This window comes from Sipha flava, unplaced genomic scaffold (assembly GCF_003268045.1).
Source record: "Sipha flava isolate LNK unplaced genomic scaffold, YSA_version1 134_pilon_pilon, whole genome shotgun sequence".
Taxonomy (NCBI): domain Eukaryota; kingdom Metazoa; phylum Arthropoda; class Insecta; order Hemiptera; family Aphididae; genus Sipha; species Sipha flava.
The window spans coordinates 1,504,140-1,527,771 of NW_020271760.1; the positions used below are offsets into that span (position 1 = coordinate 1,504,140).

The 23,632-nt window shown below is 26.5% G+C and overlaps 1 protein-coding gene across 1 annotated transcript in view; it reads right to left on the reverse strand.

Annotated features, from left to right (window-relative positions):
* Positions 1–23,632, reverse strand: part of LOC112679303 — a 264,484-nt gene that overhangs the window by 72,778 nt on the left and 168,074 nt on the right. Inside the window, exon 8 of the mRNA XM_025549052.1 lies at positions 19,613–19,710. Coding sequence (XP_025404837.1) covers positions 19,613–19,710 — 98 coding nt within the window. The remainder of the gene's footprint in view (positions 1–19,612; positions 19,711–23,632) is intronic.

Genomic DNA, 23,632 nt, shown 5'->3' on the forward strand with positions numbered 1-23,632 from the left:
AGACTTGCATTTCATGTATTCTAAATTTGTTATGATTATTATTTTACAATATAGTACATAATACGAGTACAAAATCGTTTTATAACCATTCGACATGGTTGGCAACTTTTCGATAAAGTAAAACGCTAAATTTGTCTCGCTAAATTCGCATATAAATCTAAATCCTTCAATGATCCCAACTCACAAATGCATTCAGGAGCCTTCTGTTTTTCATATTTTGAATACTGTGGTTAATAGGGTATGAAAAAAAATAGTTTAGAAAGTGTCAACCCTAGTTCTCACCAGGAACATATATTATTACAGTCTATCGACCCACTGACTAACGTTGGTACATTGAGTTATGATTGTAAAAAAACATTTTTGGTTAACTAAAATCTATCAACACCTTTACGTTACAATAAAATAGGTATGTAATGCGTAATTTAGGTAGAAACGGAAGTTAGTAATTAAAATTATATTATTAAATATTTTACAGTTTAATTTAGTTGTAAAACGTAGTTAATCGTTTATAAATTTTACACATAAACTTTGGTCATTTTATTTTACTTGCAACAGTTAATATTTATAATATAACCGATTAATGACTCAAGAAATATACAGGTTTATAGTTTTTATAGTTTTAATTATACAGTTTACTAATTATAATTGTATTATCTGTTGTAAAATATAAAATATATTTTGAAAAAGGTTTCGTCAAAACTTGTGATACCAAATAATTGGTTCAATATTTTTAATGTAAAACCCATTAAATTCTTTCAATTTATTTTGGTAGATTTTTTCTTGAATTAATTATTTTATTAAGTTTACTGACAAGAGACTAATTATACTAATCGTAATTGCATTTTTTCTTAGATTCATCGTAAATCTTTTTAAATCTTAAAAGTCTTTCCGAAAGATATATTTTTAATCTAACTTTTCTATCATCAATTTTCTGTTATTTATTTGTAATACATACACCAAACATTTACTTTTAAATTATTTTCAGCATATACTACATGTTTATAATATTGTCGTAGAATAAACCTGCCTATGAAAGCCTAGAAGTTGCTTTTCCGAATATGCTACATGGTAAACTATTCGTACACATTTAAAACAACACATTTTATACAAACCCTAAACCATTTTGTAATTGTATTTACTGTTAATGAATATAGTATAAAACGAATTTAGTTTTCATTATCATCAGTGTTTTGCTTAATTTTATTCATTGAAATTCTTTCCTGGGATTATTTTACATACAATTTACCGTTTCATCTTTGATGTACATATGTATGTGTAGTTATACCAACCAACATATTTGATTAGAATTCACAATTTCTCGTATGACCTATACGTTTTAAAAATATTTGCTCCAAAAATATTTCTATTTTGAATTTTTTTACTCAAAAACAAGAACCTGGTTAAAATAATATGTATGTAATTACAAATAATATAAAACGATAGTTTTATTCACATGTAATTTTAATACGAAAATCATATAGTTGCGTTGATTAGTTTTCTATTTTTTTTTTTTTCATTGTTATTTTAAATTATTTAAAAATTAACTTGTTACAACAACTAAATAATAATAATGATTGTCAATTATTATCATTAACTGCATGCATGTTTAAGATTAAGAATAAATGTTCAAACCATAGACAATACCTTATTACTTTGTTTACGCGTGCAGTGCAGTAAAGTCATGCTAACGTTTGTTCATAGCCGATAGAGATGCTATGGATACCAGCAAACGAGGATGGTAATAATAAGGACTTGGTGGTAGAAGAAAAGGCCAGGGATAGATTATAGGTCTTTCTGCTGGGTTTGATCTCGAGTACTATACGGGAAATGCATCAAAAATCGGCTTCGGTGCATAACCATCAAACGTGCTCATTTTATAAAATATATTGGGTCACATCGTCATGTTTGGTACACTTAAGAGTTAAGACAAGGTGTCTTAACCCAGGGTGGGTACACACTACGTGGATATGCTAATCTTGTTTTTATAATCACATAACACAGAATTTACAATGGCCGTTACGCTGTTGGTGAGATATAATAATCTACGGAGAGTGTGAGCGAAATAGAGAGAGAGAGAGAGAGAGAGAGAGAGAGAGAGAAACAATGGAAGATAGAAATATATTTTTCCTGAAATTGCTCTGTTTTTCGTGTATATACTGCTACTATATTATGTTTAGTTGGGTTGGTTTTTTAACATTTACTCTGCAACGGAACATACAGCGATTAAGTATAGGCTAAAAATCATACACATCCTGCATAAAGATTAAATAAGCCACCGACAAAGTTAAAGGAAAAATGTTTAGTACATTCCACGAGCCTTTTAATTATTTTATCTCACCACATGCACTCGTGTATTCTTTACGTCGAATTGTGTTACGTACGTTATATTTTTTAATTATGTACGTTGTACACATCGTTTGTTACTACAGGGTATTGTAATTTAATATTTATATACATTTTTTTTTGCTTTATGGACTATTAAGATATTTCGTAGCTTCTATAAATCCCTTCCATACGTCACGGTGAGTAGCGGTCTCGAAATTTGCTGTTCCGTCTATCATTCTTATATCTGTATTAACTCTATCTTACTATCGTTGCTGAGGTCTTCCCCTAGGGCACGTACCAGTTGGTTTATTGATCAGTACCTTTCGAATTATGCTTCCTTCAGCACGCCACTCATGGCCCACTCGTTCTAAATTTATAAATTTTAATTCATTTTTAAAATTTATTTTTTATTTATATATTTTTAATCACTTTTGAATTTTTGCTTAATACTTCATTTAAATAAAAGTACAGTAATTCAAAATAATAATTTGAAAATATATCTGTCGAGTTTTTTTTGTTATTAAGATTTCATGGATTTCAACTAACTCCAGTATATTACGTAAAAAATAAAATCATTTCAGAAGTGTACTTGTAATACTCATTTTCATTCAATGTTTGAATGAAATTGTTTTAAATTTATCCACAGGCATGGAAATTATTTAATAGAAACAACATAACATCGCAAATTTTAAAATGTATAAGTATGGATAGTAAAATTTTACAATTATTCCTGTGCATAAATATGAGTTTCATAAATATGATATAGTCTTGTGATTAAAATAGAAAGTACTAATTAATGCTTAAGTTTATTTTAGGAATTCATAAACGTGATGTAAGTTTGAAGTATTTCAATAAAAAAAAGTAAACATTTTTTATGCATTTTTTTCTTTTAATTTTATATTATTTATGAACATTATAGCAATAGAATTATGAAGAATATATTCTTGTTCATAATCGTTATTTAATTACATTATTTTTTAATTTTTTTGTACTAAATTAGAAAACTAGCCGAAAAGATAAAATTAATAATGGAGTGAATAATATGAGTAGAGTGTGAGTTTATGAGAAATTTGGAATCAGGTGTAATGTAGCCGAGAAACGAAAATACTGAAAAAAGGAGTAGTAAGCTAGGGAAAAGAATAGGGTAATTGATTATGAGGTAGTCAAAATCGCAAATAGATTGTTCTTGGTATATAGTACCGAGAGGAGAAAGTTGAGTTCAAGTTTGAAGGAATTATGAAGAAGTAAACTATGACCTAATCAAAGACGAGTATAGCTAACAATTGATCACCTAGATAGGAATACATCTTTAAACCATGGATGAATGGTAACAGTGGAAGAAATCTGTCTGTGCTATGTAGTTAAGATGGGGGGAAGGGACCTCCGTTTGATTTGTCATTCAATGTGAAGTAGTTTGCGGTGGATATAGAAAAAATGTCGGAAATAGGAAATTAAAAAGGAGATAAAATTATCTGTAATTTGATGAAAAATGTCAGGTGGTCGGCACGCTTGTTACCAGTGATAATTACATGGCTCGGTACCCAATGAAAACTAGCTATTTTACTGTCTAGACTAAGGTGATATAATGAGTGCGAGAGGGAACACGAAAGAATGATACGAGTTAGATAAGATAAAAAGGAGGTATGATTGCGCATCGAAAATAATGAAAAAAGAACAAGATTTAAGAGAAAATATGCATTGTAGGGCATTTATTATGGTGTATAATTCTGTAGTGAACGAAGATGTAAGCGCATCAAGTTTACTAGCAGAAGATATATTTAACGCAGGGATAAAAAAAGAAAAACTGGCAGAATTAGGAAAAACAGAACCATCGGTAAATATTTGAATTTAATTAGGAAAATGGGATTGCATAAATTAATTGAATAAGTAATCGACGGGAGTTTGAGGAAGGCTATTTCTTTAGGAGCACAGTTAAGAAAATTGAAGGAAATAGTAACTTTAAGTAAAAATACATTTGTAGGGTATGGAGTGTCATACATTTGAAGCCGGAGCTGGTTGGAGCGATAAATGAGTGGAAAAAAGCAGAAAATGAGAAGTCCTCGGAAGCAAGAACAAGAAGTGTTTAAGAAATAGATCCACTAGTTTTAAATAGAAACATACAATTGATACAGCGTTTGGTTAGGAGACGATAAACATTTAAGCAAGAATTTTCCCTCTAGACGATGACTTTTGAGTTCGATTGGAGGACAGGTACATTACACCTCTAGACTAGCTAATGAGGAAGAGCTTAAGGTTCCGGTAATGGTGTAAAGAATCGGCCTTGGATTTAATAATGGTATTGAAAATTATAAATAAACATGATGGATGAGAAGCCTAGCTGGTTCCAGTTGTGACCCGTAGCAAATTGGACAAGTGAGGGATAATGCCTTTTAGATAGTGGAAATGTGGAAACCATCTAAGTTTAGAATAGAGTTTAAAACAAAGGTAGGTGACTGTAGAAGAAGGCTGAATTATTTGACTATCAAAAATTATAAGCTTTATTTCTAATTCAGTGGCAATTTGTATTATTGGTGTAATTAGTCAAAAATAATAGTGAACTATATGATTAGACATCTCAATTTGACCAGCAATTAATGCAAATTCATACTGCTTTCTACTGGTACCTATCTGATAAATATAAACTAATATATACAATAAAATTGGAATAAAGGAAAAAAATATACATGTTACATATGTATATCTATATTATATTATATTTTAATTTTTCAACAAGCTAAACAAACAATTATATATTTTTTTTTTTAATAAATTATAACCAGGGTTAAAATATTTTATTGTATTTCAGTGGCAATTGGTAGAATTTATATAATTAATCAAAGAATACTGTGAACTATATGATTAGATAGCTCAATTTGACCATTTAATTGACCAATTAATGCAAATTCACATTGCTACTAGTATTTTTTTAACAAACTAAACAATCTATTATGTAAGTATGAATTTTTTTTATAAAATAAATAATTTGATGTTCATCATAATTTTTGTTTATTTTTTAGGAAATTAATTTTGTTTTCTTTCAAATTTCAATTGCATTTAGTAGTACTAACTTTTAGTTCAAATATCTATAACAAGATTGGAAGAACAAACACAAATTGTTATTTTGGTTAGTCTTAGCATAATAGATCTCACCTGATAATTTATTAAGTATGTATACATTTTTTTTATATAGAATATATCAATTCTATAAATAATTTAATGTTTTTTTTTTAGTTGCATTTTGATTAAAAAAAAAAAAAAAACAGTACAGCATCAAGACCAACTAACTACTTCTACATTTGTAAAAATTGTAGATAATCACATTAATAGTTAATCTTAATTGTATGTTTAAATAATTAGGTTAAGTTATTGGTACATACCATAAGTAGGACTATGGAGTTTTTATTAATGTAAATTGGCAAATAAATTTTTTTTTTTAATATGAGTGTCATTTTCATGGAATATTAAAAGATTCTTATATCGTAAAATATTAATTAAAAATTAACATAGTTTCAAAAATAAGTGTAAAAATTAATATTTTTTTTAAACATCAATAGCCTTAAAAATATGTTGTACCCTAGAACATATACTGTAAAGTATGTTGAATGTTCAATCAATTTTTATTAATTTATCCAGGGTAGTGGACATGTTAAGTGTTAATATTTTTTTATTAGGTATGACCTTACCCAAATTCTGCAAAAATTTGCACTACGGAAATTTGTTCATGCTCTAGTAAAATTATTGATAACTAATGTGTTTATTGCCTTTGATAATTTAGTATTGAATTAATGTTCATTATTTGGTCTATTCACGCACAAGATAGTTTTAATATAAAATGCAAATCATACATTATACAAAAAATATATCCTAGAATACCTTATAATTATAAATAGAAAGACGTGTAGGCACAATGTACAACGGGCTCTTGGCCAATAACTCTGCATCAGAAAAAAAAGGACTCACTTCCTCGATGCACAAAACATTGTAATACCAGTCTAATACAAGTTATTTGTCATGACACTTAATATGTGCAATTAAAATAACTTACCTATTCTATTATTTTTTTTTTTTTAGTATACATAGATTGATTTGTAATTATTTGTTTTTAATGAAAAGAAAACTTTAAATGAGAGGGACATTGTAAAAATGTATAGTTAAAAAAAAAAAAAAATGTGTGATTAGATCATTAACTACTTTAGTCTTAGCTCTATACCCCGAAGTCAAGTATATATTATGTCATATACATTAATATCTGCATATTTATGAATTATTTTTCTTAATACATAAGAATTGTTGGTTTACTTTGTTTTAAAATGAAAAAATGTTATTTGTTTAATATAATCATTTACTATAGTAATTAAAATACAACATATTGTTTTAAAAAAAAATATTTATTTTGTAATTTACTAATTATAACTCATCAATCTAATATAAAAATATAAATTATATTAAATAAATAAATATGTATTCATAGGCGGCTCTACGGGGTGTGCCTTGGCACATCCTAATGTGAATAATATGTATAAGAAAATTGAATAAATAATGTTAAGAATATATGTGCATACACATTAATTAAATTTTAGTTTTTTGTAAGTAATATTGCAGAAGGGCGATTTGATAAGGGTGGCGAAGTGGGCATTCGTTCCCCCATGTCTTGTATTTTTTTTTGAATATAATACATAGATTTATTTAAAAAAAATTAATGTATAAATAATTAAGAATATAAATTACTAGTCTATCACTATAGTATGATAATAAATGCAATAATATAATTTGTCAATTAGGTCACAGGTATCATTTTTGTTTATCTTCTTATATCATAACATTTTTGTTTGTGGAACGAATAGTGGTATTATCTTCCATGGATATTGTTATGGTTATAGACATTTATAACCTTAACCGAGGTATTTATGAGATAATGTAAAGTAACACTTATTTTATCACATATTTACTAGTAAGTCATTTTTTGGTGCATTTATGTATATTGTATATTTTTGTATTTATTAGAGCTGTATAAGTCCTTAAATTTGGTACTTTTTGTTGTACATAGGTATTTAGTCATTTTTTTGTGAACAAATGCATGCATATTTGTATATTTTATAGAGTTAGAAGTTCCTAACCCAAATAATAATCATAATAACTGACAATATGCCAAAATGAAAAAAATAAATTTAGAATTTGTTATTTGACTACTTACCAACCTTTTTTTTTCTACTAAGATACTTGTTAAATTAAGTTACCTATCTTAATTGTTTTTTAAAGTTTTTAAAAAATAATTAATAGGTACTATTACTACTATGATAATTTGTTGTATTTTTTATACGGAATTCAGACTGAAGGTACAATTTTAATATAAGAACTATTTGTGTTTTTATTATTAATACTTATTTTATTTGCAGTAGGTTTTAAATATATTTATTTAGAGATGTTAAAATACGGTATTTTATTAATTTTTTGTATAATACCGTATTATACCAGTATTATACCGTATAGAACCTTATAGTACCTTAAATTATAAGGAATTCAACAAAGCCCATTGTTAATTATGAAATATAAATTATTTTAAAATGGAATAATTGAAAAAATGGCTAAAAAGTTAGAAAAAATTAAAAAAAAAACACATAATACATAATTTAATCACCAAATTAATAGTCATGCTATCGATTTGCAATTATGGTATAGGTAACATACGTATGTATTTTATACATAGAAATATATATTTTTCAAATAGAAATAAAAAGACTTGTTACTACTTTCATAGTTATATACTATCTCATTGTACCTATATATTTACAATATTTGAATATTATAATAGTACAGTAAATTTATTTTAGTCATTTTTAACACCTGAATTCTAAATTAACACGATTACAATAATATTATATATTTTTAATATTTATAACAATACTGAACTTTATTGGAGATCCATTTTATAAGTACAACTAAAAAATTAATAGTTGAGTTACCAAAAATAACGCTTTCATTTTTTCTTTTATACTGTCTATATAAAATAATTTTATACCATATGTATAATACCTTGTATAATACAGTTTTATACCACTGTATAATACAAACTCACTGCACTACATTTATTAAAGAAATATTGAATTCGATTTAGTATTTGTATATTTATTTATTCACTTGAATGAACATCAGGAACATGAGCTATAGGTAATGAACCAGATGCGTATCCAGGAATTTTTTAGGGGGGGGGGTTCAACATTTTTATTTATCTGTTTTCAAATTATAATTATAGTTTAATTCAATACCAACTTATTATTGTTAATAACTATAGTATAGTCACAATTATTATACACATATCACACATATCCTTCACAAAGGTTTACTATAATTGGTAGGTACTATAATTTGATATCAATTTTTATTTGGTAGTAAAATGTTATAAAAAAATACATTACAAAAAAAAAATAAGATTAAAAAAGCAGTATAAATTAAACATGGTTTATACATTATAGGTATATTGTATAATCTATAAATTTTGAAGATAATGAGAAATTAAAATACACTATACACTATTTACTATTAAACCATTGAGCATGCAGAAAATTCAATGGGGATCCAGACCCGAATCCCCCCCCTGGGTATGCCACTTTAATGAACTGTAAATTATTTTTAAGTTTGTATTGAAGAAAAATTAGTTTCGCCCCGCCCCCCCTTGACCTCAACTCAATTACGCCCTTGATACTGTAAGTGTTCAGAATAAGTCTGAAATAATAATTACGTATATTTTTTACCAATCGTTATTTTACATCATTAACGAAGTCTTTAGTTTTAGATTTTAAATCATAACACGGTCTATACGTACGTGTTTATAGCTTCCCCCTTACATTTAATATATATATATAATATATTTACATTTAAAATAACTAAAAAAAGGACAGGGCACACTCAAAAGTGAAACTCTGGGTCCGCCTATGAATGTATTTGCATGATCAACAACTAATAAAGGCTTAAATAAATTAACAAATTATACAACATATCTTATTGAATATAAAACAAGCATAATATGTATAAACTATAAAGTATTGGTTTTTCCAAACTGACAATTTTTGATATCTCTGTATATTTATTATATCACCATAACACAGAATTGATTGAGTGATAAATATGACCATTGATTATGGATTGTACTATCCATAATCAATGATATAACATATTTCACACAAAAAAATATTATTATATCTATTTCTTAAATTTATAGTATTATTGGGTTTTCATATTGTGTCGGTTCTTAGTTGAATTATAAGTGATAGGACCGTATACCATGAATCAGTAATCAGTGATATATTATGTAACCATGATGGTAAATTGTAATATGTTATTTATATACTTTATAGCTGATACAGCGCTGCTGCAGGCTAGTCGCTCACTGATACACGGTGTTCTGGTAAGAGTGTTGATGGGACATTTTTTTTTCCAACAGTATTATTTATCTATCTTGTTAGGTACTTAAGAGTTATTATCGATTATGACCGTTATGGGTATTGTTAAATTGAGATATCATTCCATTTTGACTTCTGGTTTTTTACCGTTGGGTTTGATAAATTGCACAGTAGCAGTAAATTGAACGAATATTTAAACGGTAATAAGTCGCAAACGGATTACTGAAATTAAATTCTGTAAACGTTAAAATTATTTTTTTCAGTATGTTTATAAATTTTCGTTATCGAAAAGAAGTATTGCCATTTGAAAATCAAAAGTTGATAGTGTTTTATCAAATAAGGGAGGAAGTCAAAATTATTAAAATTGTAACACAGTGTAAAATAGTAAAACATAGAAAGTTTAAAAAAAAAAAATTATTTTAAAATTCCTAATACTTCCCGAGATATTAACTGGTTCACGATAAAAAAATTACTCTGTATAATAACATACTCGTATATATTATCCTGCAGGTCGGTGTAGATTAATTTACATTTTCCCTAGTTCTATGAAGAATGTATATTATTTTTTTGTTAATTTTATTTGAAAATGTAAACGTTTTTGAAAAAAAAACCTCATGTCTGTAATTTTGTGATACGCGGACTGGATGTATAATCACTGTATTGACCGCAATTACAGTTTTTCGGTCCCAACTTGATACCTTTCTTTTTATAAAAAATCGCACATAAATGCTCGTAAATTCTGTCATTTAAATTACACTCTAATTCTTATTTCAAGAATTGTAATTTATTTTGCATTTTATAACTACAAATTTTATTATGAAAAAAAATCGAGTTCTAAAACAATATCATAAGTATGACTACATTTTTATGTATATTGTAAGATCACATTGTAATGGGGAAAAAAAGGTTATTTCGCGAGTTGTTACTTATAATAACAACTTAAACAAATAATCTAACTAATAAAGTAGCAGTAGTTATGTGTTAAGAAAAACTATAGAATTTACCTTACATTTTTAAACTTGAGAAGTTATATATAATCAAATACTCAGTAGAAAAATCAAATGGTATTTTTCACAGTGATATAATAAAATTAACGAATAATGATGATAATAAATCAAATAATGCGTTATTGGTTTTTGAGACTTTCCAGTAATAATGTGCAATGCTGATTATTTTGAAATTTTGAGAGTTTATTTCTTTTATTTTACTTTTTAGGTGCTCCCATACTTATTCTATACACACCAATGTCCCTGGAGACATAATACGAGATAGGGATTTGAAATCATGTTTTTAGAATGTGTAACGCTCACGCCGGATTAAGATATATCTGGTTCATCTATATCAGAAGCTAATTGGATAGGAATGCTCACGAAGACTACCCAAGAGGTTTTCGAACGTGTAATAATTCAATGAAACAGACAGGCATTGGATAAATTGTCCCCTCCCTCAGGAAACCTTTTCATTTTTCAGTAATAATTCAATTTTAAACATATTTTTAAATTAATCTTTTTTGTCGATAAAAATTAGATATTTTTTTCAAGGTATCAAAACTACTAGAGCAATGTTCAATAATGTAATTTTGCCCGTATATGCTAGTATATATGCAACTATATATTTTGAACTCGAAAATGTTAAACGAGAATGCACTCGGTAAATTGTATTCCTTGTTTGTGTGTGTACTTAGGTGATTTATTTGAAATTTTTATTAATTTTTAATAACCTATACCCAATTATCCAATTATTTAAAATATATTCTAAATATATTCATAGTATATTCGATTAGAGGGTATACGTACAGAGTTAAATTCAATTGAAAATGTAACAATAATTGAAAAAAAAAAAGTGATGCTGCATTTAGAAATATATATATTCAAATTTATTATTATTGAATATTTATTCTAGTATTTTAGTTACTTATCACTTGTTTAAAAATGTTATATTTCATTAATGTGTTCATTCATATAAGTTAATTAGTGAAATAAATAATACTCAGAATGAAATACAAACTATATATAACTAGATCTAGTGTTTTATAATTAAAAATATAGTTATTTCAAGTTTTAGTTTATTCAAGTAATTTTGTTAACATGCTTCATGAGTAGAGCTAAAATAATTGTATAAATAATAATTTTGGGATAGGATATATGCTGACATATTTTTATTTATTTTTGAAATTAACAATCTTTAATTGTTTACAGTAAGACGTTTTGAAAACATAATTTGGTTTTTAAACTTTTATCATTTCATATTCGAATTTTATATTGAATAAAAAATGCACGAACAAAATCTCGATTGGAGAAGTGTAAACAGCTTGATATGTCATTAAATATTACTAGTTCAAACATTTGAACCGTCATTCGTCAAAACTGTATAAATTCCTATATAGTTATTGCTCGTTGTGTTGCAATATTTGTGGTCTGTTAGTGATAACCAATTGAATTGTTCCAGAAAGTGTTGGTAAAATAAATGATAACTGGTAATAAATAACATTATTATAAAATTTATTGATTCTTATTATTAGAAACGAATTTCAGAAAAAGGTTAGTTGGTTCATAAAAATCAAATTGGATAGTAACGAGTTCCGCAGTCTTTTCCAAAATAGAGAGCGGACCTAAAGCTTCCGGTCTACAAATCGTGGAGTAGTTAACGTTTAGAAGGTTACAATTTAAGATTACAGATAAATAATAATAGGCTGAGCAGAAGGAAAGAGATTTTCAATAAATATTTTTCTATATGTTTAAGTCGTTATATATTTGAGTTTGGTAGAAAAATAAAATATTTTATTTTGTAATAAATATCCGTATATATATACGTGCAGAGATCACAAAGGATATACGGTTTTGTAAACTCAGTGCAAATATTGTAGTGTTATTGACGAACAATTGATTTTAGCTTTCATCAACATAAATATAATCTTCCTGAAGCCTTCAGTGATTAATCGAGAATAATTTATGATAAATTTACGGATAGTAGATTCTAGATAGTAGATTAGCTGAGGCGACGGAATAAATTAAATTACGGGATCGATAGCTGATATTGGTTGAAAAGAAAATGTTGTTTGGTTATACATTCACAATCATATACATGATTGCATAATGAAGTATAATTGATTGAAAAATAAAAGCTTTTGTACCCATCACCGGGAAAATAATATGTACATAGCATTTTGTTTCACGAATAAATATTGTATACGTATAAGAATAGATCTTTCTTCCGCTCTTCAAATCCTTGATTCTTCTTAACAGACTATATGTCAATGGTTTTAATTTGTTGCATCGTAAAATACCTAAAGGCCTTTAGACAACAAGAGCGTTTTATATGTTTAATTATAAATTGCATTTTTCAATCAACTACTCTTGGAGATGACATTTGATTTCAATTCAAGTACACACTTCAAATTTACCAGTAGATTGTATTTTTTATACAAAATAACCGGCAGTAAAACACATATGAATTAATTATATACGTTTTATCTACTTGCGTTCTAAATAATTTTTCAGGGAAAGTTGAAATTAAAACCCATCTGTCCACATTTCTTCTAAAATATACAGAAGAGTCGTTTAGTTCTTAACAAAATGGAACAAGCTTTAAGCTGACGACACGAAGATAAATGGTTAATAAACACGATTCCGTAAAAGGTGTGCAGTTAATAATAGGCAGAGTTTAATACAGTAGATTTAATGTGCACATACGTGGATTATTTTTGAGCATCCATATAAATTCATCAATACAATACGTTGTTTAAAATTACCTAATTGAACGGAAGTAGCTATTTTATTTTTTCACGTTTCATATCATCTTATATTATTATTTTATATTCTAACGATTTGTCTTCAAGACGAATTAAACGATTAATTAATTAGATTAATAGAGTTTACGAAAAAAAAAAAAACACTTAAGTGAAATTAAAAATAAGCGTATCTTATTTATTATATACTAAGCATTTATAAGAAAAGTACACTTTTTTTTCAAAAATGACGATCGACAGATCTTAAAATAGAATAAGAAAATTATACGTTCAGGTAAATTATGAATCAATTAAATAAATTAATTGAACAGTACGAAAGAAAAGGATTTTAATGGTATGAATTGGAAGAAAAATGTAAATATTTATAATATCGATTTCAATCTTATTTACGATTGAAGTTAATAAAATTATATTAAGTGTTCTAGTCACTAGAATACTTAATATAATTTTGAATCTAGTGCAACACGATTAAGTTAATAATTATTAATTAATAATACTCCACATTTGTAGTATTAATGCACCGAAATAAATTTAATATTATTCGCAAAGGTTCAAACATATCGTGAATATTTGGAGGTAATGTTTAAGCAAAGGATACAAATTCTTTGTCAATAAGAGAATTTATAATTGCAAATCGCATTATACTCCAACAATAAAATTATACATTTTGTCTCGAGAAAGAAATAATATGTATTATAATTCATAAACATATTTGTTCATAAAAATAAAAGTGTATGTAATAGGTACATACCAACGCGTATATGACATTACATATTGTAGTTTAAAATAAAATAATAATAATAATACAATTGTTTGTTGTTGTTAAAAAATGAATAAATACATTTATAAATTAATAATTATGTATATTATGAGTTGTTGTTATATGGTGTTTATAAATAGTTGTTATATTTACGATATTTTATATTTAATGTTTGTGTCTAGAATTAAACAAAAGGCATAAAAAATGGGTTGTCATGGGACGAAAAAATAAAAATAATAATTAATAAAAATATATAATATGTTCGTGTTATTTTCCTTCAAAAATCAAAAGTTGAAAATGAAGTGAATTTTTTTTTATTGTATTTGGAAGTGTTTTTAAAACCATAGCAGACAAAAAATAATGTCTGTAAAGTAGATAAATATTTTTAGCTTTTTTTTTTAAAAATAATGTTTATATGTATGTCAAAATTAAAAAAAAAAAGAAAATGTAAAATGTTCACGCATACATAAAATGTCATTATGTTTAATTACATTAATATATATCAAACGTCCATAATAACGGTGATTGAATCGAAAGGAACAAGGGTTTGTCATATTAGAAACTTACAGAAATTCCATAACCTTACATCAAACCTAGCTGGCAAAAACATATAATGCACGTGGGTAGCCTTTTCACAATAGTGTATCTGAGGAAACTAAACAACAATCGATAAGCAAGCCAAAAAAAGTACTCAACTCGTATCCAACTCAACTTATCATGGAGACCACGGTGACGTTACGCAAATTAAATAAAAATATAGTTCATAAACGAAGACAGCAAAAAATGGGATAACATCATGCATTCATATACAAACTTAGAGAAATAAAAGCATAGGAAGTTAGAAAATTCCAACAGTGGTTAGACTTTGCACGTAGAAACGATATTATTTATTATAACCAGAGCACAAATTAAGTGCCATTCCACTTAATCATTCGTACTTGACTGCCCATATCCAAGGCTGGGCATTAACAAGTTAAAAATTAAAATTAAGTTAAAACGTTAAGTTAATTAACTCGTTACTTTTATTACAAATTAACTTTTAACTTAATAGTTTACTTTATTTATAAGATAAACGTGTTAACTTTAAGTTAATTTTATTTAAAAGTATCTAAATGAAGTTAATTTTAATGCAAAGAACAATGCTAATTATTAATTGAGGTTTTTAGAATATTTATAGATTACTATTTTAATATGAACTTTCTGTAGACGAAAATAATATGAAAAATAACTTTAATAGTCATTATATGGGCTATATTTTATCATTATATTTTTATAACATTGTTATTGTATAAACACCATAAACCAATGAAATTCTAAGAATATTCTGTGAAAATAGTAAGTACCACGAGAATGAGTGTCGATGAAGGATTAATCACAAAACAACTGTGGCATAATTTTCAATTTAATTTCATTATTAAAATTGTAAATTTATTTGAGTATGAGTTCAGGACTAAGATTTGTTTTAGAAAAATAGGTTTTTTGATAGCTAGTTAATACTTTTATGTATCATTTTAAATTTTCCCAGTTATTTTTTTGAGCGTAAAAAAACTAATATTATGTGTGTTTTATTTTTATTTTTGCAAATTAGAAAATTTTAACTTTAAATTAAGTTAAGTTACTTTTTTCTTCAAAGTTAACTTCTAACTTAACGAGTTAATTAAAAAAATATAAGTAACTTTTAATTTAAATTAACTTTATTATTTTAAAATAACAAATTAACGAGTTAAAAAAAAATCGTTATTTAGCCCAGCCATGCCCAAATCACTCTTATTCTATTTCAACATTTACCTATGCACGACACACATGTTATTAAGCATAAACGTATACGTTATACCAATAGGTATAGTATTAGAACATACATAAATGAGTTTTGCAAAAATTTTATTTAACAAATTATAAATATAAATATTTTATACCTTCGTTTGATGTTCGACTTAAAGGAGGTTTTTTTCTTTTTAATTTAATTTATGATACATTGATAGTAAATATTTATATAACCATTCTAATGAAGTGATGCCCATAATATAATGCACTCATTAGATGTAAACAAATATAATAACTCATATTAAATTTATATTCTGAGAAGAAATACAATAATAACATTGTTGGGATCGCGGTGAATTGGTCGCGAACAATTGATCGCCGGTGAATTGATCGCCAATGAATTAATCGCGAGTAAAATTAGTCGCCATATAAAATAATTTTTAATAGTTTTGAACATTTTAATATTGGTTTACAATCCAATATATATAAATATATTATATAGGTATATCAATGTTGAATAAACAGTAGATATTTAGTATATTATATAGGTATATACAAAAAACTCAATGGGTAGGTAACGTTTGTTGTAATACTTGTAATCAATTTTAGTTATCAAAGATGAAATTATTATTGCTATGGACTGGTTTTATCACAATTATACGACTTTTGTTGAATTACGATACTTGACTAACTAATATGACTCGGCATGGCGATAAATCTCGATATTGAAGGCGATTAAATTTCGAACAACAAAAATTCCATTTTAGTATTTTACTTTAACTATTGGTTGTACCCGTATACCGTACCTTCTATATAATATTTGTGTAGTATGCTAGTGTGTCTTGATGTATTGATTCTTATTAAATTGTATTAAATTGTAACGCATTTTCCATTTTTTAATAATGGAATTTATTAGGAGTGCAGCATTAATATAAATTTTATAATTATCAATTATTATTATTTACTTTTATTTTTAATTTAATTTTTATTTGTATGTATTCTGTAGTATAGTACTATAACTCAAAAATATTAAAAAATAATTTTTGTTTGGCGATCAATTCACCGGCGATCAATTATTCGCAACCAATTCACCGGATACCCATTGTTGATATATATTTATATAATAAGTATTCGCTAACAGTCTATAACATTAAATATGGATAAAAGCAAAAATCCAATATACAAAATAAACTCCACTGTTAATTGTTTGGCATACTTATATATATTTTAGAATTGGTGTCCACAAGACTACAAATAATTTATAACTTTTATTGTACATTTTTTTTTGTCATAATAATAAGTGATATAAAATTCAATGCACGTGATTCTATTACAGCATTTAAAAATCGTTTGTCCCTACCATAATTTTTCAAAACAATTCTTTATGTGATATTATATTCGTGTTATTTGCACTATCTATAAGATCATAATATGGGCTCCCTTCGATCGAATTTTTTCATGATGGCCTATGGCTAATTTAAATAAAACTTCGTCTGGTAAATAAAAAAACACACAAAAAAAAGTAACTTTTATCACACTTGGAGTCAATATTAACATCCTCAATTTTGCTAACCGAGTCATTACGGCAAAAGAAAACAGTAAAATAACAACGTAATACAGTTTTAAAAACAATGTATTAATAAGCTAATTTCACTGATATATTGATATATTATATTCGGATAAATATAATTTGAAATAACGATTTCAAAAATTTTACACAATTGTTATAAATTTTAAATAAAAATATTTTAAAATATAATTGAAAAAAAATAATTTGTTCTTTAGTTTTACTAAAAACGTAATATTTCGACCTTTAGAAGTCATTTTACCTTAATTGAGTATACATATCATAAAACGAATTTAATTTATACATTTATACATAGAAATAAATAAATAAATACTTAGCTTGGAGTATTATTATATTTGTAAAGTACGATTGGTTTCGAATTAAAAATTCATCGTCAGGTAAATACAAGGTTAAAAGGTCAATAAAGTCGCAACTTGAAATTGTTATCAAAATGTTTCAGACTAGAGGGCCAATGAATAAGATTCTTTAGTTGCTTAACAACTAAAAAGTTAACACGCAGTGACTGTAGTATTAGTATTATTCCTAAAGGGTTTTTAAACATTGAACCTTATTTGTTTTGCCAACTGTTGCTTTTTTGTTCACAATTGACTGCATTTTTAAATAAACGTTACAATTAATCTGTATTTTCAGGATGTATTTAAGGAATTATTTTTGAAAATGATTACATTTGGTAATTCTATTGAAATCCAATCAATCGATACTTATATTTGAATTATAAATTTAAATAGTTTTGGGTTGCTGATCGAATATTTTGTGTACTTTAAGCGTGTCAAAGACGATAGATGTATAACTATAATTTAATTTAATAGTTATTAATACAGAAAATGATGGATACTCCCAGTGTTGTAATACGACTATATGTTTCTTCATTTGAAATAGGTACTTATTATAAGTATTGAAACTGTTAATGGATTTCATAAAACAAAAGATATAATTTTAACTATAATTCAACAAAAATTTGCTCACAACGTGATGCATATTAAATCATGGATAAAATTCGTTTAAATATTTTTTATAGTTATATTACTGCACCACCAATATAAATTCTCGCTTAGCAGTTAACAGATATATTATTGTGTCGATATATTATATAATATATTATAAGACTTATAATTAGATCATGATTCCGAACAATTTTACAGAAAAAAAATCGACTTGAAAGTTTTATGATGACAGTAAGACATATTGATGGATATTACTAGCATTGTGTAATTTACAACGATTCTCATTTCTGTGTTTTATAATTGTCTTCGAATTAACTGATATCTGACAATGATATATTTTATACATTTTTCCTATTTTTACTCGAGTGAAATAAGTTTTATTTTAGACCCAATTTCGGTAAATATTACATTGTCAAAGGCAGCAAAAACGACGTACATTTTCTGAATAACCAGCGTTGGTAATTAAGGAGGCGCGTTCGCTTCAGGGCGTTCACTCGCTTTTGCCGATTTAATTACATTTTGGTTCACAGCTTTAAAACAGATCCGAATTTCAAATGTTTAATGAACTTCCCTTTTGTTTTATAGAACCCTTAAGATTCATCGGTCCCTTTTTATCTTATTTCCCTCTTCCCTCGTATCATACTATTGTCCACTGTACGTGTGTGCTGTAATGGGGCACTTGCTGTAGGCGGAAAACCATGATTTTGATGTGTTCAACACACCGTCTTCGCTAATTAGTGTGCATGCAATTTTTCATAGACGAATAAACTAGCAAATACAGCGGTCAAGAGGTTTATTTACCTCGTGCATATAATGTAATATTAAAAATAGATTCGAGTGCATTCGGTTACGATATCTGAGTAATTAGGAAGTCAAGTGATTTCGTATATAACCGATCATAAACGATTATTATAGCTATTCAGACGAATAATTGAATAAACGCGTTACAGATTACAGGGATATATCTCATATACACTTCTCTACTTTAGAAGTTTTTCAACCTTTACAGTAGTGCACATTATAATCGATACAATGTTTTGTTATCACTATGTTTTACAAGTAGTTAGACAAATGGGTACTCACATATTTGAAAATTTTTTGCTGCAAAAACTCGTTGAGGTTTTCATTTACAATGGCCGATATGTTCACCAATTTAATGGCAGCATGATAGCGAACGGAATCTGAAACAAAATAAAAATTATTATAATAAAATACATTAATATTATTGCAATGTCTACAAAGATCGTGATGATATTACAAATGCATATTGTATAATACATTTGAAGAATTCGTACTCATAAAGAATAATAGTTACACATATTTTAAAACGTATAGTACCTCTCTTGTATTACGAATACAGAAATTATTGACATCTTAATAGTATTTGTTACAAAAATATGTATATAAACTATTTGTTTATGATATATATATATATATATTTAAAAAGAATGATATAGTGTTTTGAATTTTTCAAATGTGTTTTGATTTGTCATGAATACTACCTTAACAGCGCAAGTATTCGGGATATTTATATTGATTGGATTCCTTCCGAATTTATTATTTAAAACGAATTCGCACAATACAATACAGTATATAAGTATACGCATAATTCCATTTTATTTACAATTATTAAATTAATATTCAATTTACATTAGCAAGTATACCGATATAACTTTGATTGATACAAATTAAATTAGCCATTGAATAATATGAAATGTGACATTATTAGCATCTTATGTACTTTTAAAATTGAAAGTGTCGTACTAGATATAGTCTTAGTCTCTGAAATACACGTATACTACTACAATATGCGAAACCAATAATATATCAATTGTTATATTATTAATTTGGATGTTCAATACAAATTACGCATACACTAACAAATAATAAACATTCATGAAGACGGAAAATCTCAAAATAAAAAAAATGCCTGTTTTCAGAGATAACGCATTTCTTATTATATATAGTACACATAAAATAACATTATATTTTATTTAATGGTTATAGGTTAGGCCGATGAATTATGGTAGAATAAAATAGAATCAAAAAATTGTTTCAATCTAAATAAATGGTTTTCTCTTCTATAAAATATCCATGCGGAATATCGTAACAGGCGTTTACATTGAAAGACAATGGACCACTAGTACTTGATAAAAATAAAAAATAAAAGAGAAAGAAAAAACTCACCACATGATAATATATTTCATGAACTATCAAAATCCACGAACAAGATGAAGGTAACACCGAATCCAAATCTCTTAGGTGGTAGGGTTAAAACGCAAGAAAAAAACCCTTAGACCTCAGTATGGAAAGTTGGTTTAGAAATATTGGTACAACTCCAGGGGTCGGCAGTAGTGGGTGAATTCATGGTAAAAGCCTGGTCCAGCATAGTAGGCCTACTATGGTCGTCATCAAGCGACTGCTAGGGCATAGGGATGGTGAGCTAGAGCTCTGTCCCCCAGCATCTACTAGAGCTACAAGAAGATGTCCAGGAGATACTGGAAAAGATAAAACTACAAGTTGAAGCAACATATGTCCCAACGTAGAAGTGGTAAAAAGGAAGATAAGTCGTAAAGAGGTGGAGGAATTTGTGCCAAATCCGTCGATAAAGTAATGGAAGAACTCGCCATATTCGAGGAAGCCGTGGCTGGTGCGCAACACACAAAAAAAAATGTGAGAGAGTTCAATGGGGCTAGTAATTTCAATAAGGATGATGATGAAGTATATGACACTAATGACATATTCCCACCTAGTCGTGACCGAAGTAACAAATTATAATACCAGCAACTTCAACAACAGTATATGCATTAGAACCAGAAGCAAGCGCAAATACAAGAAAAACAAAAGAAGCAGACTAAGAAATCGCAAGAAGCAGTAAACAAACTCCGTATTGTCCAATCCAATCCAATCCCATATCCAATAATTTACGAGTGTTAATCATTTAATGATTTTTAATTTTAATTTCTATTATTTTATTAGAAATAAAATGTTTAATTCAAATGTTCAAGATAAAAATAGTATATTTGTTTAAATAATACGTACGATAGTTCAAATTAAATTGGTGTTATACGTCATCTAGACTTGCACAATCGAGTTCGCCGTCTTAACGTAACAGCCCGCTATATATTTCGTGGACTTATTTTGAACGTCAAGTTTTAAAGTTAGCACTTTATTACCACACATTAGTCCAGATATCACTATACATTTTTTCCGTGGTTTTCATATCTTATTTAATACGATATAATATCGTACGCTAGAAGACCTATTCAACATGGTATGCATCGGAAGTTAAAGACTATGGGGATTTTCAAAGTATTATGCTTGTTTGTATTTAATGGAATAATTAAAATATAATACACCAACTAACCTATATTACAATATATTGTAAGTTCTGCTTTTAAGTACGATGAATTTCATCAATTTCATCTATGGTATGGAACAAATGTATAAAAGTCAAAAATCTAATATTTTTTGAATAAAATATACGTAAGTAGAGGTAAAAATATTAATATTTTACTTTATCGAGTTTTTGATAAAAAAAATTCAATGTACATTTTAATCACTATAAAAGTTATAAAGAGTTTTGGCTAGGTCATGATTTCTATATAAAAAATAATTAAAATAAAGTTTGCAAACAATTAAATTATTTAAAAAATGATTATAAAAGTGCGTAATCAAAAAATTTACTCTATCATTTTAAAATATGGAGATTTTAGGGTCGTTGGTGGTTAAATAAATTATTTAGGTATTAAACAACACGATTTTAAGAATGAATGAATAAAAAATTATTTTATTGGTTATTTTTATTATTATTTTAATAATATATTCAGTTGAATGTAACATTCTTAACCCTTTAAATTAATAATTTAAGTTTGAATAATCGTGTGAAATACTGATTAAGACATTTTGTTTAAATATTAAACATCTTGTAAGACATTTAGGGTAATATATTTTTATAATAAAGTTCAATAAAACATTTATTTTTTTTGTATTTCATATCCATTCAGTTTATATTTTAGAAAACATTGTAAAAGTTAATGAAATTATTATTATGCGAATGTTTAATTTTATTGTTTATGTGTTGCTGAAAATTTTAATTATTCAGTGTAAAATACTAATGTACGCAGTCGAGATTCTTTTTAAGTTTGTGTACTTATGTATTACTCTCCTATATAATACACATACATTTATGTTTATACTTTATATAATATGAAGATCACATACAATTGAAAAGTTCAATTGATAAGTTATTTGAAAATATGCAAGTAAATCGGCTAACGTAACAATTTATTAGTGCGTGCTTTAAGCCGAATATTTATATAAACTTAATATTTAATAGAAGTTCGTTGAAATATAAATTTAATTTTTAAGAAAATTTTTTGTTGTAATTTTATTTACATTTAATTTATATTTAATTGTTGTATTTTATAAGTTCGGTGTTATAATTTACTCGTATACATACTTTTATAATGACACAATAATAAAAAAATAAAGTTGTAGGTTGTATAACTTTTTCTATCGAATACGTATTATTAATTCATAGTGGAGGCAAAAACATTCAGGAATATTTTTTGTAGTGCTCGATCAATAAAATTTGGTTTGTTGTAAAACTGATTTTCTCTCACCAGTGCGTATTATGTAAAACTGATATAAATGTATAACGTTAGCAGGTACGTTCACTGAACACCGATGGCTGATTTTAATTGTATTTTACATTGGTAATTTTTTTTTTTTTGTTGCACTCAATTATTTTTATAAACGGTCACAAATTATCGTTTTCATTTTTTCATATCGTTTTTATGTTTTTTATTATTGTTCACAATTACTCAGTTCTGAGGATTTATTTCAATAAAACGTTTTCGCTACAGGTTATGATAATTTCACATTATTTCATTTGCAATCATAAATCATGTGTTTAATTGTTTAAAAGTTGCACTTGGTACATATGATATGATATGATGTGATAATCATAAAATATGATGAAAATATTATCCGTCGCTGTTTACCTGTTTCAATTGGCAACTACATGGAAATTCAATTGATCCGACGAAAATATCTTTAGGCACACCCATGATAATCACAACGGACATTTACGGCTCGTAA